Raw genomic sequence first — 20,359 nt, 5'->3', positions numbered from 1 at the left:
GGGGGATTTCAATATGCAGGTATACTGGGAAAATCGAGTTGGTGCTGGATTTCTAGAATGCCTATGAGATGGCTTTTTAGAGCAGCTAGTGGTTGAGCCCACTAGGGGATCAGCTATTCTAGATTGGGTGTTGCGCAATGAACCCAACTTGATAAGAAAGTTTAAGGTAAAGGAACCCTTGGGGCCAGTAATCATTATATGATAGAGTTAACCCTGCAATTTGAGAAGGAGAAGCTAAAGCCAGATATATCAGTATTACAATGGAGCAAAAGGAATTACAGAAGCATGAGAGAGGAGCTGGCCAAAATTGATTGGAAAGGAACATTAGCATGGATGACAGCAGAGCAACAATGGCTGGAATTTCTGGGAGTAATTCGTAAGGTATAGGATATATACATCCCAAAGTAGTATTCTGAAGGTAGGATGACACAACTGTGGCTGACAAGAGAAGTTAAAGCCAACATAAAAGCCAAAGAGTGAGTATATAATAGAGCAAAAATTAGTGGGAAGTTAGAAGATTAGGAAACTTTTAAAAGCCAACAGAAGGCAACAAAAAAGTCATAAGGAAGGAAAAGATAGAATATGAAGGAAAGCTAGCCAATAATAGAAAAGAGGATACTAAAAGTTTCTTCAGATATATAAAGTGTAAAAGAGAGTTGACATCAGAAAAGTGGAAAACGATACTGGAGAGGTAGTAATGGGGGAACAAGGAAATGGCAGACAAACTTTTTCTTTTTAAATCTTTATATTAAATAAGTATACAAAAAGGTAAGCCATGTAGACACTAATACACTGTTAGAATATAATAAAATTACAGAAGATATTAATACAAAAAAGATACTACAAACAATGTAATTTAAACATAACATACCAAGGTAACATAATAGTATACTAATTTTATATATATATCAATAGAGAAAAGGAAACCCCCCCCCCAAAAAAAAACCCACCGTGCAACTAACTAAAAGCAAAGCAAAGCAATGGGCTAACTTGAAACCAAACAGAGTTAAACTTAAAATCACGTCCTCAATCCCGACCTCCATTAAAAACAGTAAAAAAAAACAAGAAGGGTATATATTACATTAAATGAAAATATTGAATAAAATATCTCCAAGTCTGTTCAAATTTAAATGAGGAGTCATAAAGATTGCTTCTAATTTTCTCCAGATTCAAGCATAATATCGTCTGAGAAAACCAAAAAAAGGTAGTTGGAGCATTAAGCTCTTTCCAATGTTGTAAGATACATCTTTTCGCCATTAAAGTAAGAAATGCAATCATTCTACGGGCTGAAGGGGAGAGATTACTGGAAATTTTAGGTAGTCCAAAGATAGCAGTAATATGGTGAGGAGAGATATCTATATTCAATACCTTGGAGATAATATTAAAATGTCTCTCCAAAAAGTTTCCAAAGTAGGGCAAGACCAAAACATATGAGTCAGAGAGGCTATCTGCCCCGGACATATATCACAAAAAGGATTAATATGAGAATAAAAGCGCGCTAACTTATCTTTGGACATATGTGCTCTAGGAACAACTTTAAATTGAATTAGGGAATGTTTAGCACAGATAGAGGAAGTATTGACTAATTGTAAAATCTGCCCCCAGTCATCCACGGAAATGGTAAACCCCAATTCCTGTTCCCAATCGACCCTAATCTTATCAAATGGAGCTTTCCTAAGTTTCATAATAATATTATAAATCATAGCCGATGCACCTTTCTGACATGGATTAAGGTTGATTATAGTATCTAAAATGTATGTAGGAGGAAGCATTGGAAAGGAAGAAAGTATAGTACTTAGGAAATTTCTAACTTGTAGATATCTAAAAAAATGTATTCTTGATAAGTTATATTTATTAGATAATTGTTCAAAAGACATAAGGGAACCATCTAAAAATAAATCCAAAAACCGTGAAATACCCTTAGTCTTCCAAGTTTGAAAAGCACGATCCGTAAAAGAGGGAGGAAAAAATATGTTACCTAAAATAGGAATCGCTAACCCAAATTGATTAAGATCAAAAAATTTTCTGAATTGAAACCAAATACGCAAGATATATTTAACTATCGGGTTAGACACCTGTTTAAGGCGTTTCCAATCAAAAGGAAGAGAGGAACCTAAAATAGAGCCAAGTGTAAAACCCTGAACAGATTGTAATTCCAATACTACCCATTTAGGAATGGATAGTATATCCTGGTCCAGTAACCAGAATTTCATATGTCGAATATTAATTGCCCAATAATAAAATCTAAAGTTAGGTAATGCTAAGCCTCCATCTCTCTTAGCTTTCTGTAAATGTATTTTACCCAGTCTCGGGTTTTTATTCTGCCAAATAAATGAAGAAATTTTAGAGTCAACTTTGTCAAAAAAAGATTTTGGAACAAAGATTGGTAATGCCTGAAACATATATAAAAATTTTGGCAAAAAAAACATCTTAACTGCATTAATACGACCAATCAAAGTTAAATATAAAGGAAACCATTTAGATGAAAGTTGAGTAATATGGTCTATTAATGGTAAAAAGTTAGTCTTAAATAAATCTTTGTATTTACAAGTAATTTTAATCCCAAGATATGAAAAATAATTATTAATCAATTTAAATGGAAATTTATAATATAAGGGAAGTTGTTTATTAATCGGAAAGAGTTCACTCTTACTAAGATTTAATTTATAACCTGAAAAAAGACCAAATTGTGCTAATAACTCTAAAACAGCCGGGATGGATTTTTGAGGATTAGAAATATATAAAAGTAAATCATCAACATAGAGTGATAATTTATGGGACTTTAAGCCCCGAGTTATCCCAGTAATATTTGGAGATTCTCGAATGGCAATTGCAAGAGGTTCTAATGCAATATCAAATAATAAGGGACTAAGAGGACAACCTTGTCGAGTACCTCGAAAAAGAGGGAAAAAAGGTGAACTTAAAGAGTTAGTACGGACCGAGGCCACAGGAGAATAATATAAGAGTTTAATCCAGGATATAAATTTCGAGCTAAAATTAAACATTTCAAGCACCTTAAATAAATAAGGCCATTCTACTCTATCAAAAGCTTTCTCGGCATCTAAAGAGATAACACACTCAGGAACATTTTGTGAGGGAGTATAAACGATATTTAACAGTGTACGAATATTATAAAAAGAGTAACGACCTTTAATAAAACCCGTTTGGTCTTCCGAAATAATAGAGGGAAGTACTTTTTCTAATCTATTTGCTAATAACTTAGAAAAAACTTTAGAATCAACATTTAATAAAGATATTGGTCTATAAGATGCACATTGAGCAGGATCTTTATCCTTCTTTAATATTAAAGAAATTGACGCTCTATTAAAAGATTCAGGAAGTTTACCAAGTTTCAATGAAGCCTCAAAAACCCTACAGAGCCAAGGGATTAATGAAGGAGCAAAACATTTATAAAATTCTACGGTAAACCCATCAGGGCCAGGAGCTTTCCCCAAATTCATAGAGAAAATAACATTCTTAATCTCATCCATGGTAATGGGAGTATCTAACATAGAAGCCATATCCTGTGAAATCTCAGGGAAGTCTAAATTATCTAAAAAATCATTCATATATTTAGAATCTCGAGGAGACTCTGATTGATATAAGGAAGAGTAAAATTCACAGAAGGTTTGATTAATCCCCACATGATCAAGTATCAGTCGATCATTTTGGTTATAAATCTGATTAATTTGAGATTTAGCATAATTAGACTTCAATTGATTAGCCAACAGTTTGCCAATTTTGTCACTGTGTACATAAAATTCACTTCTTGTTTTCTTTAATTGGTTTACAATCGAGGACGAGAGTAATAAACTGTGTTCCATTTGAAGTTCAGTTCTTTGTTTATATAACTCCTCAGAAGGAGCTATAACATATTTCTTATCAATTTCCTTAATCTTGCCCACAATTACCAACTCCTCCTGCTTCTGCTTCTTCCTCAAAGCAGCAGAATACGAGATAATCTGACCACGAATATAAGCTTTGAAAGTGTCCCAAAGAGTGTTAACAGAAATATCCTCTGTATGGTTAATTGTGAAAAAAAGATCAGTCTGTTCATTCATAAAGTTAACAAAGTCTGAGTCCTGAAGCAACAGCGAATTAAAACGCCATTGTCTATTATTTTGTATATTGGCCAGAATTTTAATAGAAAGCTTAAGTGGAGCATGATCCGAAATGGTTATAGAGTCATAATCACAGAGGAAATAAGACGAGAATCAATAAAGAAATAATCAATTCTTGAATAGGAATGATGAACATGTGGAAAAAAAAGAAAAATCTTTTTCCTGAGGATGCAAAAAGCGCCAAATGTCCGTCGACCCAGAATCAGAAAGGAATGAATTAATCAAAGTTGCAGATTTATTAGGTAAGGTCCGTAAAGGAGCCGAACGGTCCCAAGCTGGAGACAAACAGGTATTAAGATCTCCGCCCCAGATCAATGAAAACTCATTCAAATTCGGAAACTGATTAAATAATGATTTATAAAATTCCGGACAGTCCATATTAGGAGCATAAACATTAACCAAAACTACTTTTTTATTAAATAGTAAACCACTAACCAATAGAAATCTACCATTCGGATCAGAAATAATATCATGTTGTATAAAAGTAACTGAGGAGTCTATAAAAATAGAGACGCCTCAAATCTTAGTATTGGAGTTCGAATGAAACTTTTATCCCTTCCAGAATTTAAAAAAATATAGTCTGTCCCCCCTCCGCACATAGGTCTCTTGTAAGAATAAAATTTGTGCTTTAAGTCTCCGGAACACTTTAAAAACTTTTTTCCTTTTAATAGGATGATTAAGACCATTAGTATTCCAGGAGACAAAATTAATAATAGACTCCATAAACCCTAAAGTCAACCCACAACAAGGGGGATTGACAATAGGCTCGACCCACGAACCCGGAGAGGGAACAGAACATACAAGAGATACCGGGAAGAAGAACGCAACCAATACTTCAATAATGTATATAGCCCAAGAAGAAAAAAACTAAAACGTTCCCTCCCTCCACCTCCCACCACCCCCACCCCATGACCCCAAGGCTAAATCTAACGCAGACAAGCCCGAAAGAAGCAAGCACTAAAACTACCCCCATGACTTCCGGTATACGCTCCCTAAAAAAAGAGTGTAAATATAAAAAAGATCAGCTGATTATAAAACAGTAAAAGAATAAAAAAAAGATAACTCAATTAAAATAAACACATAACAGAATAAGAGCCAGAAAATATATAAAAAAACCGCAATAAACCCCAGACCCATGAATAAACAAAACAACAAAAAAAAATAAGATTATTAACATAAACTAGTTATAAAAACCTACAAAACAAAATAGATTTAAAAAAAAACTACAAAATTTAAGGCCACAAAGGAAATATGTAAAATGACAATAAGGAAGTAACCACCCAGAATCCCCTGGGAAAAAGAAAGAAATGACGCAGTTAAAAAGAAAGTTTAGCAACCATATTAAGTAATCAAAAATAAACTTTTCTGCCCAAATAGGGCAAAAAAAAATTAAGACCGACAAATTCACAGCCTCCGATCAACGGAGATAGTTAAAAAATTACAATTAGGATGTTGAAGGTGAAAATTGATCCAGATAACTCTGGGCATCCGATAGAGAGTCAAAAAAACGGAGGGCTCCATCCAACGTACGAATCCTTAAATGTGCAGGGTAAAGAAGCGCTGGTCTTAAATCCATCTTGTAGAGTTCCGACATCACAGATCTGTAACGAACCCGTTGATCCCGGATTGGTTTACTGAAATCTTCCACGAATCGGAACTTAAGATCCAAAAAATCAATGAAACCTTTAGATCGAACGAATCGAAACAGTTTCTCCTTGTCTTGAAAGTAATGAAACCGTAAAATGACATGTCTAGGTTTATCTGACCTAGGCTAGTATGATGGAACTCTGTGAACACGATCCAATAACGGTGGTTGGTCAGGAAATACAGTAGGAAATGCATCTTTTAAAAGTTGAGAAAAATACTTCATAGGGTTATCAGATTCAACAGCTTCACGCACCCCAATCATTCGTAGATTCTGCCGTCGCATTCTAGATTCTAAGTCAGAGTTTTTAAAGGTCAGAAAGTCAAGTTTCTTCTTCATTACATTAATTGTTTCTTCGATTTTCCCCATCTTAAGCTCACTTTGTTGCGTGGATTTTTGAAGATCAGGTATAGCCGACTGATGTTCCGTAATAGATGTTTGTATCTTATCGATTGAATCGGCAATTTTCTGGAAATTAATTGAAATTTCCGCACGAATCAGCTCCGTAACAGAGGTTGAAATTTCCCTTTGAATTAACTCCGATATAGCTTTCAAAGTCACCGGTGGTTCAGTCGGAGGGAAATCAATACCTTTCGGTTTAACCGGAGGTTTGCCATCCTTCCCGTTTTTCCCATTCTTAGACATAGCAGACCTTAAACGCATCCAGTTATCGGAGAGCCCACTTTATTTCAAAGTATTGTAAAAGTTGATGCCTTAATGGTTAATTAAAATATAGCTGATCATAAGAAAAAAAACTCAGAGGTAATGGAGCGAGTCAAGAACGCGACTTCACTCCATGAGCGCTACCGGAAGTCCCCAGACAAACTGAATAAGTATTTTGCATCAGTCTTCATAGTGGAAGACACTGGCAGTATGCTGGAAGTTTGAGAGTCAGGGGCAGAAGTGTGTGAAGGTGCTTGGGAAACTGAAAGGTCTGAAGGTAGATAAGTCATCTGGATCAGATGATATACACCCTAGGGTTTGGAAAGAGGTGGCTGAAGAGATTGTGGAGGCATTAGTAATGATCTTTCAAGAATCAATTGATTCTGGCATGGTTCCGGGGACTGGAAATTTGCAAATGTCACTCCACTCTTCAAGAAGGGAGAGAGGCAGAAGAGAGGAAATTATGGTTACTCTGACCTCGGTGGTTGGGAAGATGCTGGAGTCAATTGTTAAAAGTGTGGTTTTGGGGCACATGATAAATTAGGCCCTAGTCAGCATGGTTTCCTTAAGGGAAAATCTTGCCTGACAAATCTTTTGGAATTCCTTGAAGAAATAACAAGCAGGATAGACAAAGGAGAATTGGTGGATGTTGTGTACTTAGATTTTCTGAAGGCCTTTGACAAGGTGCTACACATGAGGCTGCTTAACAAGTTAAGAGCCCATGATATTACAGGAAAGATATTAGCATGAATAGAGCATTGGCTGATTGGCAGGAGGCAAAGAGTGGGAATAAAGGGACCCTTTTCTGGTTTGCTGTTGGTGACTAGTGGTGTTCCACAAGAGTATCTGTTGGGACTACTTTTTATGTTATATGTCAATGATTTTGGTGATGGAATTGGTGGCTTTGTGGCCAAGTTTGCGGATAATACAAAGTTAAGTGGCGGGGCAGTAGTTTTGAGGAAGTAGAGAGGCTACAGAAGGACTTAGACAGATTAGGAGAATGGGCAAAGAAATGGCAGATGGAATACAGTGTCAGGAAGTGTATGGTCATGCACTTTGGTAGAAGAAATAAAAGAATAGACTATTTTCTAAATGGAGAGAAAATTCAAAAATCTGAGTTGCAAAGGGATTTGGGAGTCATTGTGCAGGAATCCCTAAAGGTTAATTTGCAGGTTGAGTCTGTGGTGAGGAAGGCAAATGCAATGTTAGCGTTCATTTTAAGAGGACTAGATTATAAAAACAAGGATGAAATGTTGAAGATTTATAAAGCACGGGTGGAGGCCTCATTTGGAGTATTATGAGCTGTTTTGTGTGCCTTATGCAGGGAAGGATGTCCTGACATTGGAAAGGTTCAAAGCAGGTTCATGAAAATGATTTTGGCATTGAAAGACTTGTTGTATGAGGAGCATTTGATGGCTCTGAATCTCTGTGTAGTGGAATTCAGAAGAATGAGTATCTCATTGAAATCCATCAAATGTCGAAAGGTCTTGATAGAGTGGAAGTGGGGAGGATGTTACCTATGGTGGGGGTATCTTAAGACCAGAGGACACAGCCTCAGAATAGAGGGTCATCTTTTTAGAATGGAGATGAGGAAGAATTTCTTCAGCCAGAGGGTGGTGAATCTGTGGAATTCATTGCCACAGGCAGCTGTGGAAGCCAAGTCATCAGGTATATTTAAGGCAGAGGTTGATAAATTCTTGATTAATCAGGGCATGAAGGAACATGGGAAGAAGGTAGGAGATTGGGCCTGAGAGGGAAAATGGATCAGCCATGAAATATGGAGCAGACTTGATGGGTTCAAATAGCCTAATTATGCTCATATACCTTATTGTTATATATTGTTGTAGCTGGGAGTGGTAATGGGGGATAAGCTCCCACTACCTATTAAATGCTCCCAATGGTGTGTGCCTCAAATAGCTTCTGGCAGCCATGGTTGGCTTGGACTGGTCGGGCCTGTTCTTCTGTGACTGTACAAAGAGGAGAGATGAGTGCTAATTTTTGGATATCATGAAAGCTTAGGAAATGCCTGTGTTAGACATTACTCAATTTGTTTCTGGATTTTGTATCTATTTGATAGTTTGACATCGAAGCTATCTATTTTCTTCATAGATATGTTCTAATTTTTATATCTCTGCCAGTAATATTTTATTCACACAAGCATTTTAATCTACAAGAGGTATTAGAAAATGATCAAAACTGGTTTATTAATTAGCATTGGGTTGGAATAATTTGCGGTTTAGGGCACAGCACAGCTTGAATCATCTTGTAGATGATTCACCCAAAGTCTGAATGTTATCTTCTTGGTGTATATATATAGAATTAGCTGATTGTTTTATTATTTTCACATGTTTTGAGGTGCAGTGAAAAACTTGTCTTGCATACCATCCATACAGATCATTTCATTACAACAGTTCATTGAGGTAATACAGAGACAAGCAATAATAGAATGCAGAATTAAGTTTTATAGTTATAGAGAAAGAACAGTGCAGGTAATAAGGTGCAAGGGTCATGACGAGGTTAACTGAGGTCAAGAGTCGATCTTGGCATACTAGGGGACTGTTCAATGAGATTAGAAGAGCAGGATGGAAGCTATCCTGGAGTCTAATGATAGACGCTTTCAGGTTGTTGTATCTTTTGCCTGAAGGGTAGAGGGGAATGAGAGATGGTCTGAGCTGTGAAGGGTCTTTGATTAAGCTGGCGTAGACTGACTCCCTTGTATGTTGCCCTCAGAGCAATCCTTGGACTGTTGGTCATTGACACAGATGATACATTTCACTGCATGTGACAAGTTAAGCTAATCTTTAATTTTTTGGAGGGGAAGCTGGATTCCTTAATGTGCTGGTTGTTAGGTGTGGAGAAACTCTTTAAAATCTCTTCTGGCAGCCACTTGAACCTCAGCCTCAGAAGACCATTGCCTCTGCATGCACTGTTGTGCATTATAGTTATTTCTCTTCCTGCTGTTTGGATAGGGGGGAAATGAAAAGTAATGTCAAATTGTGAGAGTGCCTTCAGAAGAAAAAATGACAATGGTTTAAAAAGTAACTTGCCGCTAGTTTCCCCAGGGTAATTAGAAATGAAAAATACACGCCAGCTTTGCCAGTGAATTCCATGTTGTGATAAATGAATAAATTGAAACAATTGTACTGAGCTGAGGCAGCCCAAATCATTGCTTGACCTTTCAATATGATCATCTCTTAAAGGTTCTTCTCTTAAAGATAACTGTATGTGAACCTCATAAGTCCTTGAGAATGTCAGTTTTTCATCTTCTCATTACCGTAATCCAAGGCATGGTGATCTTTGAGGCAGAATACATAATTAGAACCATCTGAAATGATTTTGTCACAGATTACAAAAAGTGCTTAAGAATAAGGCATAAATAAAATTAAGTATTACATTTGCTTCCAGAAAACCTGCACATTTCTGTCTTAGCATACTTTGTGCAGTCATCCTGTGATATACTGCGTACTTTCATCCAATAAATCTGCATTAGTGACAGATATAATCTCTTTGAGAGAGTACTGCTCTGTCCTGTTGAGATTTGGGCCTATCTTGAAATGGGCAGAATTTTTCCAATTTCGCTTCATTCCAAAAACATTTTTCTCAAAACAAATGTAGCTGTGAATATAAAGAGCAAACTGTTTGATTCACAATGAGTAATCACTTCTGGTACAAGGCCACTTTAACATGGCAGTAAATCACCACAAGGGTAATTGCTCATGGGCTTTATATTTTAATATTGGTGCTGAAAATATATCCTCTATAATCTTTTTAATTGATCACTAAGTTTCTCATCAGGCTTTATTGGTTGACTGGCAGTTCAAATGCATTTATTGAAAGAATACTTGTAAACTATTGCATGGGGTAGCATAGCTGTTAGTGTAATCGCCTTACAATGCCAGTGATCACCAGTTGAAGTTTGATTCCCGCTGCTGTTAGGAAGGAGTTTGTACATACTCCCTGTGACTGTGTGGGTTTCATCCTGGCGCCCTGGTCTCCTCCCACATTCTGGAGACCTACAGGTTAGAGTTGTTGAGTTGTGGGCATACTGTGATGGCGTCTGAAGTGTGGTGTTGCTTGTGGACTGCTCCCAGCACAATTCTCGGATTGTATTGGCTGTCGACGCAAAAAAAAATGATACATTTTGCTGTATGTTTCAATGTACACATGACAAATAAAGCTAATCTTCAAATCTTATCTTTATAAAGCTAATCTACAGCATTTGTGCTTAACATCCTGCATCACTGATTGGGTTAATGATTACAGTTTGTCTTCGGGCTAGAGATCCATCTTTAAATCTTATTATTCAGCATTGGGTTTATCTTGGTGACAGCTGCTTTCAATCTATGCCTGAACATCATGGATTCACGCTCAACTCCATAGACTTGAGTGTAAAGTTTAGTTGGATACTTCAGGACAGAATGAAAGTGATCCACTATTTGTGGCAAGGTTTGCTGTATTGAATGGATTTCAAGATCCATTAATGTTATTTTGAGAAGCAGCTGGAGAATTTTTCTCAGTGCCCTAGGAATGTTTATCCTTCAACCAGTAGCACTATACAAAACTAACTTGGTCATTCTATGGAGAGGAATGAACTGTTGACATTTTAGGCCGAGACAGATGAAGGGTCTTCCTTTCCAGTCATGATGAAGGATCTCAGCCTGACACATCAACAGTTTATTTCTCTCCATAGATGCTGCCTGACTCGCTGAGTTCCTCTAACATTTTACATGCGTTGTACTGGATCTCCAGCATCGGCAAAATTTCTTGTGGTTTATTACTTGGTTATTGCTACTGGTGGGATTCAGTCCTTAGGTTTAATGTCACATTTTCTGCATGATAACTGTATTTCCTAAGTAATTGATGTAAATTTTTTTTTACGGCAGTTCTGAAGTTGGGACTTAACATGCTCTGTCAATGAGATATGAAGTGGGTTTGAAGCTTTTTGCCCTTTTCCCATGGTACTGTGGATCATCTCTCCTAATTTCTTAATCAATGTGTTTCCATGTTCGAAGAAGAAAAGTATGTCTATTATTACTGTGCAAGAGTGAAAAGAGAGTTTTATCAATTCTGCCCTTGAGCATCCTCTACTTGAACTAAAACAGTGGGGGAGATAGTCATCTTTGTTACTGTGAACTACTGTGTGTGTGTGTGTGTGTGTGTGTAGTGACTGTGGTGTGGTGGTAGGGGATTACAACACTGAAGTGGTTTCAATAAAGGGTAGACTGAGTAACTACAAGCTGACATTCACAAAAGGTGAATTATTGGAATAATTCTGGAGACTAGCATAAATCAAAACCAGGTATCATTGTAGATATATGAAATTCTGTAGATATTGAGCACACAGACACAAAATACTGGAGGAACTCAGCAAGTCAGGCAGTATTTATGGAAGGGAATAAAGAGTCAATGTTTCAGTCTGAGATCCTTCATCAGGATAAGTTAATGGCCAAAGACAATTGACATGGATCTATTAAAGGAAAATTCTAGCTTGATTGAACTTTTGTGAAGTAGCAAGGGTGATTGATGAGGGAAATAGCTTTGATCCATGAATTTGACAAATGGTAGATTGATCAGGAAAGTGAAAACTAGCAGAAAATGGCAAGCTGGATTAAATTTGGCTCTGTTATAGAGAATAATGTGTAATACTAAAAAGGAGATACAGTGGAGCTGGACTTAGTATCGTTTTTTGAGGTGTAGATTAAATATTTGGTGATTATATTAAAATTGATGGTGCTTGATCATTGGGAAGAAAGCGAACTTGTAAATATACTTCATTGTCGCCAAACAATTGATACTAGAACGTACAATCATCACAGCGATACTTGATTCTGCGTTACGCGCTCTCTGGAGTACAAATCAATAGTAAATAATAACAATTTAAATTATAAATCATAAATAGAAAATAGAAAAGGGAAAGTAAGGTAGTGCCAAAAAAACCGAGAGGCGGGTCCGGATATTTGGAGGGTACGGCCCAGGTCTGGGTCAGGATCCGTTCAGCAGTCTTATCACAGTTGGAAAGAAGCTGTTCCCAAATCTGACCGTACGAGTCTTCAAGCTCCTGAGCCTTCTCCCGGAGGGAAGAGGGACGAAAAGTGTGTTGGCTGGGTGGGTCGTGTCCTTGATTATCCTGGCAGCACTGCTCTGACAGCGTGCGGTGTAAAGTGAGTCCAAGGACAGAAGATTAGTTTGTGTGATATGCTGGGCTGTGTTCATGATCTTCTGCAGCTTCTTCCGGTCTTGGACAGGACAACTTCCATACCAGGTTGTGATGCTTTCTACGGTGCATCTATAAAAATTAGTGAGGGTTTTAGGGGACGGGCCAAATTTCTTTAGCTTTCTCAGGAAGTAAAGGTGCTGGTGGGCCTTCTTGGCAGTGGACTCTGCTTGGTTGGACCAAGTCAGGTCATTTGTGATATTGACCCTGAGGAACTTAAAGCTTTTGACCTGTTCCACTTGCGCACCACTGATGTACGTGCGGTCCGCTACTCCTTCTGAAGTCAACAACCAATTCCTTCGTCTTGCTGAAGTTGAGGGATAGGTTATTGTCTTAGCACCATGCCACCAGGTTCTTAATTTCCATTCTCTACTCAAACTCATCATTACCCAAGATACGGCCTACAATTGTGGTGTCATCAGCAAACTTATATATTGAGTTTGATAGAAACTTGGCTACACAAGCATGAGTGTACAGTGAGTACAGCAGGGGGCTGAGTACACAGCCTTGTGGGGCACTGGTGCTCAGAGTGATTGTAGAGGAGAGCTTGTCTCCTATTTTTACAGCCTGGGTCCTGTCTGTGAGGAAGTTGAAGATCCAGCTGCAGATCTGAGTGCTAAGGCCCAGGTTCCGGAGCTTAGGAATCAGTTTATTTGGAATGATGGTATTAAAGGCAGAGCTGTAGTCAATGAAAAGAAGCCTTAAATAATGAATGAATTAAAGGGGGTAGGTTTTTAAAAAGGCAAATATAACTTGGTCTTGTGAGTGTGAGATAACTAGGGAGAGCAAACTAGGCCAAGGAATATATATTAATGATAGGATATTAAGAACAGAATTCATGTTGGCTTGCAATGGCAGGGACTGATTGGGAGGAGTCGGGCATGGTTTTGTGTAGGGGAGATCTTGTCTCACAAATCCGAGTTTTTGAGGAGTTAACTTAGAAGATTGAAGGTAGAGCAGTAAATGTGGTTTGCATGGTAAGGCATTTGGTTAGGAGCTGCATCTTAGACGGGTCCAGAAAGTTAATGTATAAGGGATCCGAGACGTATTGCCAAAACGGATCTGAAGTTGGTTGGTTGATAGAAGGCAAAGGGTAGTGGTGGATGGGTAGTGGTCAATAACTTTGGAACATGGGCTTAACTTATTCAGCTTTTCTGACAGCCAATCTTTAACAAATGATACATCTCAGGGATTGGTACTGGGATCTTTTATTGTAAGTGACTTGGGTGAGACATGGGGGATATGGTGAGTAAATTTCAGATGACATGGAAATTGCTGGAGTTGTAGATAATAAAGAAGGTTGCTTAAGGATGTAGTGGGACACAGATCAGCTGGAAAGTTGGGTGGACTGGTGGAATGTGGAATTTATTCCAGACAAGTGTGAAGCAATTCACTTTGGAAAACAAATTCTGGTAGGACAAATAGAATGAATGGCAGGAGCTTGGGAGCCATTGATGTACAGAGACATCTTGTAGTACAAATTGATAGTTCCCTGAAAATACTGAACAGGTGAATGGGATGGTGAAGAAGGCTTGTGGTATGCATGCTGTCATAAACTGAGGAATTGAGTATCAGAGTTAGGGCTTTGTGCTTTGTACAACTGCAACATTGTTCAGAATGCATTTGGAGTGTTGCAAGCAGTTCTGGTTGCCACATTGAGGTAGTAATATGGAGAGTGCAAAAGAGATTCACTGGGAATGGAAGGTTATGCTTATAAGAGATTGCATAGGCTGGTATCTTATTTCTACTGGGATATATGAGGTAAGGGTTATAAGATTGTGAAGGGGATAGATTGTCAGAATCTTTATACAGGGTAAGAGAGTCTAGGACTAGAGGGCGCAGGTTTAAGGTGAGAGAGGAGTAATTTAGAGGAGACCTGTGTATTTAAATAAGGAAAGGTGTAGAAGGGCCTGAGTCTATTGCTGTCAATAGGATTGCTGCAGATGGACATCTTGGTTGGCATGGTGAAGGTGGACTGAAAGGCCCACTTCAGTGCTATAAGCTGCTTCAATGATCTCTGGATGAACAGCCAAACTTTGGGAGTCCGAGCTCATTGATTCCTGAAGGTGATGGTTCGTATAGAAGAGGTGTTTGCAAAGGCTCCTGAAACGTTTACCCTTATCGCAGCCTTTGTGTTCTCTCCCTCAGCTGAATGTTAAAGCCATGCAGGACACCAGTGAGAATGATGTGATAGTGCTAGGACTGGTGAATTACAATTGAGGATACAGACTTGGGTTTCTTTTGAATGAGGGAGATTGAGGGTAAATTTCATTGAGCTGCATAAAGCTGTGAAAGGTTGAGATGGGGTTTTATGAATTTATTTCCTTATGAGGGTATAAATAGGTAAATACAAGCATGCTTTTTCCTCTGAGATTGGGTGCTAGCACTAAAAGTCATAGGTTAAGGGTGAAAGTTGAAATATTTAAGGGGAACCTGAGGAGAAATGTTTTCTCTCAAAGGGTGGTGCAAGTGTGGAGATGATGGATATGGATGCGATTTCAGCTTTTAAGAGTTGTTTGGATAAGCACATGGATGGAGAGGGGTATGGAGGGCTATGGTCCAGATGCAGGTCGCTGGGACGAGATAGAATAACAGTTTGTGGTGGACTAGATGGGCTGAGGGGCCTGTTTCTGTTCTGTAAATCTCTATGACAGCGATCAATAACTAGGGAATTAAGATTTAATTTAATTCGTAGAAGGCTTAGGGTTAGAATGAAGAAAACAAGCTTTTTACTTGATCTGTGGTTGCATCTGGCTGAAAGGATAGTTGAAGCAAAAATCCTCACTGTACTTAAGTATTTGAACAGCTTTATGGTAATGTACTGTGAAGTTGAGATAGCCTACTTAGCTCCACTTACAGCTGACATCAGTAAGATAGGCCAAATGCTCAACTGTTGTATAAATTTCTGTAATTCTGTGAATCCTTTGGAATCACATTTATAAATCATTGTATTGGAGTTAGTGTAACTGAATGTGGGTGTTGAGTGGAACTGGTAACCAGTACCTGTAAAGACATTGTTTGTTAATCATTTTTTTTCTCTCTCCTTAACTCCAAAGAACTCAACTTAATGCAAAACACACAATATGCTGGAGGAACTCAGCAGGTCAGACAGCAGGCTCCTTCTCCCTTCCATTCCAGTCCCGATGATGGGTCTTGGCCGGAAACTTCAACAGTTTATTCCCCTACGTAGATGCTGCCCGACCTGTTGAGTTCCTCCAACATTTTGTGTGTTGCTCTGAATTTCCAGTTTCTGCAGAACTGGAAAACTCAGGTTGGCTCTTTGGAAGTTTAGTTTATCGCCGAGCTTGGCAAAATGTTTGCAGAAGTTTCAGCTCCAATCGAGAAGCCATTATTAGTGTGCGGTTGATGGTCCAACTCCGCACTGACAATGGCTTCTCGATTGTAGCCGAAATGTCTGTAAACATTTTCCCAAGCTCGGTGATCAACGAAACTTCCAATCTGCAAAATCTTTTGTGTTTATAATCTCAACATAGTGTTTCATAGTCTCCAGCTTCTTCCAAGTAAAAATAAATAATTAATACATGAAATATTTTGGATTGAATGTATTTTTCTATAATCTTTTCCAATAAAAAAAGTCTGACTGCGTATCTATTGTCAGTGCTTGAAGAAAAACTGGAACAGAATGAATCAATTTCAAGAAGACCAGAGCTTAGCAGACTTTTTTTTTACCCATAATGTTAAAATGTAGGATTAATGCCCATTTGATGCCTGCTGGTGCTTATCTATTGCTTTTTAGAACCTTGCTTTCACTCAGATTTAATTTATCATGCATCGATTTTGAGAAGCTGTGCTCTAGAGTTGTTTGGCCACTTTGGTTCTGACCTGTCTGATGGCCCCTGGTGGTGTGTCCGAACAGACAGTGGGGGAATGATCTCTTGTACAGTATTGCACCAGTGCATACATACTAATTTATTTTCCTTCTCTTTCAGCCTGGAGATGTTGTAGATTCTGAAATTGCAGGAGTGTCTATACTGCTTGAGCACTCATTTGAATTTGGTAAGTTTATAACACAGGTGAGAATTGACCTTCAGTAATGAATATGGGGTAATGGTAGTTACAATTTTTGGTTAAGGTCATTACAGTGGATACTATGGAATGCTATTGAGGTTGAGAGCATCATGTTCCTAGGTGTGAACACCTCCAATAGCCCTTCCTACTCCAACCGTATTGATTTTGCAGCCAAGAAAGCTCACCAACAGATTCCTTCTTCTCCAGCCCTTGACCTTTCCCACCCACCTGGCTTCACCTATCTCCTTCCAGCTAGTCTCCTTTCCCCTCTCCCCACCTTTTTATTCTGGCATCTTCCCCCTTCCTCCTCAGTCACAAAGAAGGGTCTCAGCCCCAAATGTCGATTGTTTATTTCCATAGATGCTGCCTGACCTGCTGAGTTCCTCCAGCTTTTTGTGTGTGTTGTTTTGGATTTCCACCATCTGCAGACTCTCTCGTGTTAGTCACCAACATGTCTGCTACCTTGGGAGGCTAAAGAAATTTGCCATGTCCCTGTTTACTCTTACCAGCTTTTATCAATACATCATAGAAAGCGTTCTGTCTGGATCAATAACAACTTGGTATGGCAACTGTACTGCACATGTCTGCAAGAAACTGTAGACACAGGTCAGCACATCTCGGACGCCCGTCTCGCCTCTATGGCTCTATCTAAACTTCTTGCTGCCTCAGTAAAGCAGCCAGCATAATCAAATACCCCAATCACTGCAGATATTTTCTCTTCTCCCCTCTGCCATTGGGCAGAAGATACAAAACCCTGAATGCACATACCACCATGCTCGAGAGCAGCTGCTATCCCACTGTCATCAGCCTCTTGAATGGACTTCTTGTATGATGCAAGGGACCCTTGACCTCACAGTCTACCTCGTTATGATCTTGTACCTTATCATTTACCTACACTGCACTTTTTTGATAGCTTTTACACTTCATTTTGCATTGTTACTGTTTTACCTTATTCTAGCTGAAGCACACTGTGTAATGCTCTGATCTGTGTGAACAGTATGCAAGATAAGATTTCACTGTATCTTGGTATATTTGAAAACAATAAACCAAACCAATATCAATATCCTCATCTTCTGGCAGCTTCATACACTAAAAACTGCTGTATCAAACATTCCTTTGACTGAAGATGTCATAAGGAACACAAACTTAAAGTTATTGATGAAAGAAAGGCGTAACCTGAAGGATTTAAAAAATAATTCTGCATTTGGTTAGGTTTGGGCAGTATTACAGTGGTGCTAGAAGGTTTGTGAATGCTGTAGAATTTTCTATATTTCTGCTTAAATATGACCTAAAATGTGACCAGATCTTCATGTAAGTCCTAAAACTAGATAAAGTGAACCCAATTAAATAAGTAACACAAAAAGTTATACCTGTTCATTTTTTTTATTGAGACAAATGATTTAATATTACATGTATTTGTTAGAAAAAGTTTGAGAACCTCTGGCGTAATGCCTTCTACATAAGCTATTTGGAGTCAGGTGTTCTAATCAATGAGATGAGATTGGAGGTGTGGGGTGTAGAGGTGTCCTGTCCTTAAAAAAAGACACACATAGTCAGGTTACTGACAGAGCCTGCTCTTCTCAAGAAAGATCTGTTTATGTACAATATGCCTTGATCAAGTCAACTTTCAGAGGACCTTAAAAGAAGAATTGCAGAGATGCATGAAGCTGAAAAAGGCTACAAAAGGATTTCCAAAGACCTGAGTGTTCATCAGTCCACATTAAGAGAAATTGTCTACAAATGGAGGAAACAGTACTGTTTCTACTCTCCCTAGGAGTGGGCGTCCTGCAAAGATCACACCAAGAGCTCAATGTGTAAAGCTTAATGAGGTGAAAAAGAACCCAAGGGTAACAGCAAAACTCCCGCAGAAATCTCTAGAACGTGCTAAAGACTGTTCATGTGTCCACTATAAGAAAAACACTGAACAAGAGTGGTGTTCATGGAAGTACACCACGGAGGAAACCACTGCTGTCCAAAAAAAATTGCTGCACGTCTCAAGTTTGCAAAAGACCACCTGGATGTTTTACAACACTTCTGGGACAATGTTCTGTACACAGATGAGACAAGAGTTGAACCTTTTGGTAGAAATGCACATTCCTGTGTTTGGAGGAAAAAGGGCACTGCACACCAACACCCAAACCTCATCCCAAGTGTGAAGCATGGTGGAAGGAGCATCATGGTTTGGGGCTGCTTTGCTGCCTCAGGGCCTGGGCAGCTTGCAATCGTTAAGGGAACAATGAATTCAAAATTATATCAAGAACGCCAGGCATAGCAGTCTGTCACCTGAAGCTTAATCAAAGTTGGATAATGAAACAAGACAATGATCTGAAAGACAAGAGTAAATCAACAATGGACGGAATGGTTTAAAAAGAAAAAAATTTGTGTTTTGGAATGGCCAAGTCAAAGTCCTGACCTTAATCCTATAGAAATGTTGTGGAAGGACCTGAAGCAAGCAGTTCATGCAAGGAAGCCCACCAACATCTCAGAGTTGAAGCAGTTTTGTAAGGAGGAATGGCCTAAAATTCCTCCAAGCTGATGTGCAGGTCTGATCAACAGTCAATGGAAACGTTTGGTTGAAGTTACTGCTGTACAAGGGGTCACTCCAGTTACTGAAAGCAAAGGTTCACATACTTTTCCCAATAAATACATATAATATTGGATCATTTTTCTCAATAAATAAATGAGCAAGTACAATGTTTTTTGTGTTATTTATTTAATTGGGTTCTCTTTATCTAGTTTAAGACATGTGAAGATCTGATTACATTTTAGATGATATTTATGCAGAAATAGAGAAAATTCTACAGGGTTCATAAACTTTCTAACACCACTGTATCTAATGGACGTGATTCAGTAGTTGCCATGATAAGAAATTGCATTAATATGTGTATTAGTAGGGGTAATATAGCAGGTAGCGCAATGCTTTACAGTGAGAGTGATCGTGATTGTGATCATGGGTCCCATTCCTGCTGCTGTCTGTAAGAAGTTTGTACGTTAACCCTGTGCCCGAGTGGGTTTCCTCCCACGTTCGAAAGACCCACGTGTTTGTCCGGGTTTGTAAGTTGTGAGCATGCTATTAGTGCTGGAAGCATGGCGGCACTTTGCAGCCACCCTCAGACTGTGTAGGTCAGTGACAAAAAGACATACTTCACTGTATGTTTCAATGTACTTGTGACAAATAAAGCTAATCTCTATCTTTGAATGGGAAATAATTTGCCAAAATGTGGGAAGAACAGACAGTGGTGCTAACAATTGCTCTTTGAAAGAGCTGGTATGGACTCAATACTTGAAGTGGCCTCTTATTACTGTGTGATTGCATTAGTGGTTTATGATGAGTGAGCTTTGTCCTCTGTTGTGAGAGCAGTCATTGGATGGGGGAAGTTTCAGCCAACATTTTTATCGTTGCTGTTCAGAATCCAAGAGCAATATTTTGAAGTCAATAAATTCAGATACCCTTTGTTTATAGATCATCACAGAGCAATAAAGATTTATCTTTTCATTGTAGATGATAGCGTGCAATATAAAAAAAGAGGTTCATTTCTATGGAGACCAGGCCGTGAAAATGTCCTCACTCTAAACCAGATGCAACTGACAGAGGATGAAAGGATCAAACTCAGAGTAAGTAATACCAAGTCCTTGGATTCTTGAAGAGAAGTAGCTTCAAATAAGCAAATATGCATTTTGTTTTCT

At 38.5% G+C, this 20,359-nt stretch overlaps 1 protein-coding gene across 4 annotated transcripts in view; it reads left to right on the top strand.

The window, feature by feature from the left end:
* The window catches only part of emc10 (ER membrane protein complex subunit 10), a 103,651-nt gene that overhangs the window by 9,700 nt on the left and 73,592 nt on the right, over positions 1-20,359 (top strand). For all 4 annotated transcript variants that reach the window (XM_063062539.1, XM_063062537.1, XM_063062538.1 and 1 more), the window contains 2 exons: positions 16,594-16,660; positions 20,175-20,287. In XM_063062539.1, the coding sequence (XP_062918609.1) occupies positions 16,594-16,660; positions 20,175-20,287 (180 nt within the window). The remainder of the gene's footprint in view (positions 1-16,593; positions 16,661-20,174; positions 20,288-20,359) is intronic.

Source organism: Mobula hypostoma, chromosome 11, assembly GCF_963921235.1.
Source record: "Mobula hypostoma chromosome 11, sMobHyp1.1, whole genome shotgun sequence".
NCBI classification, from domain to species: Eukaryota; Metazoa; Chordata; class Chondrichthyes; order Myliobatiformes; family Myliobatidae; genus Mobula; species Mobula hypostoma.
This window is presented reverse-complemented; position numbering and strand designations above follow the sequence as displayed.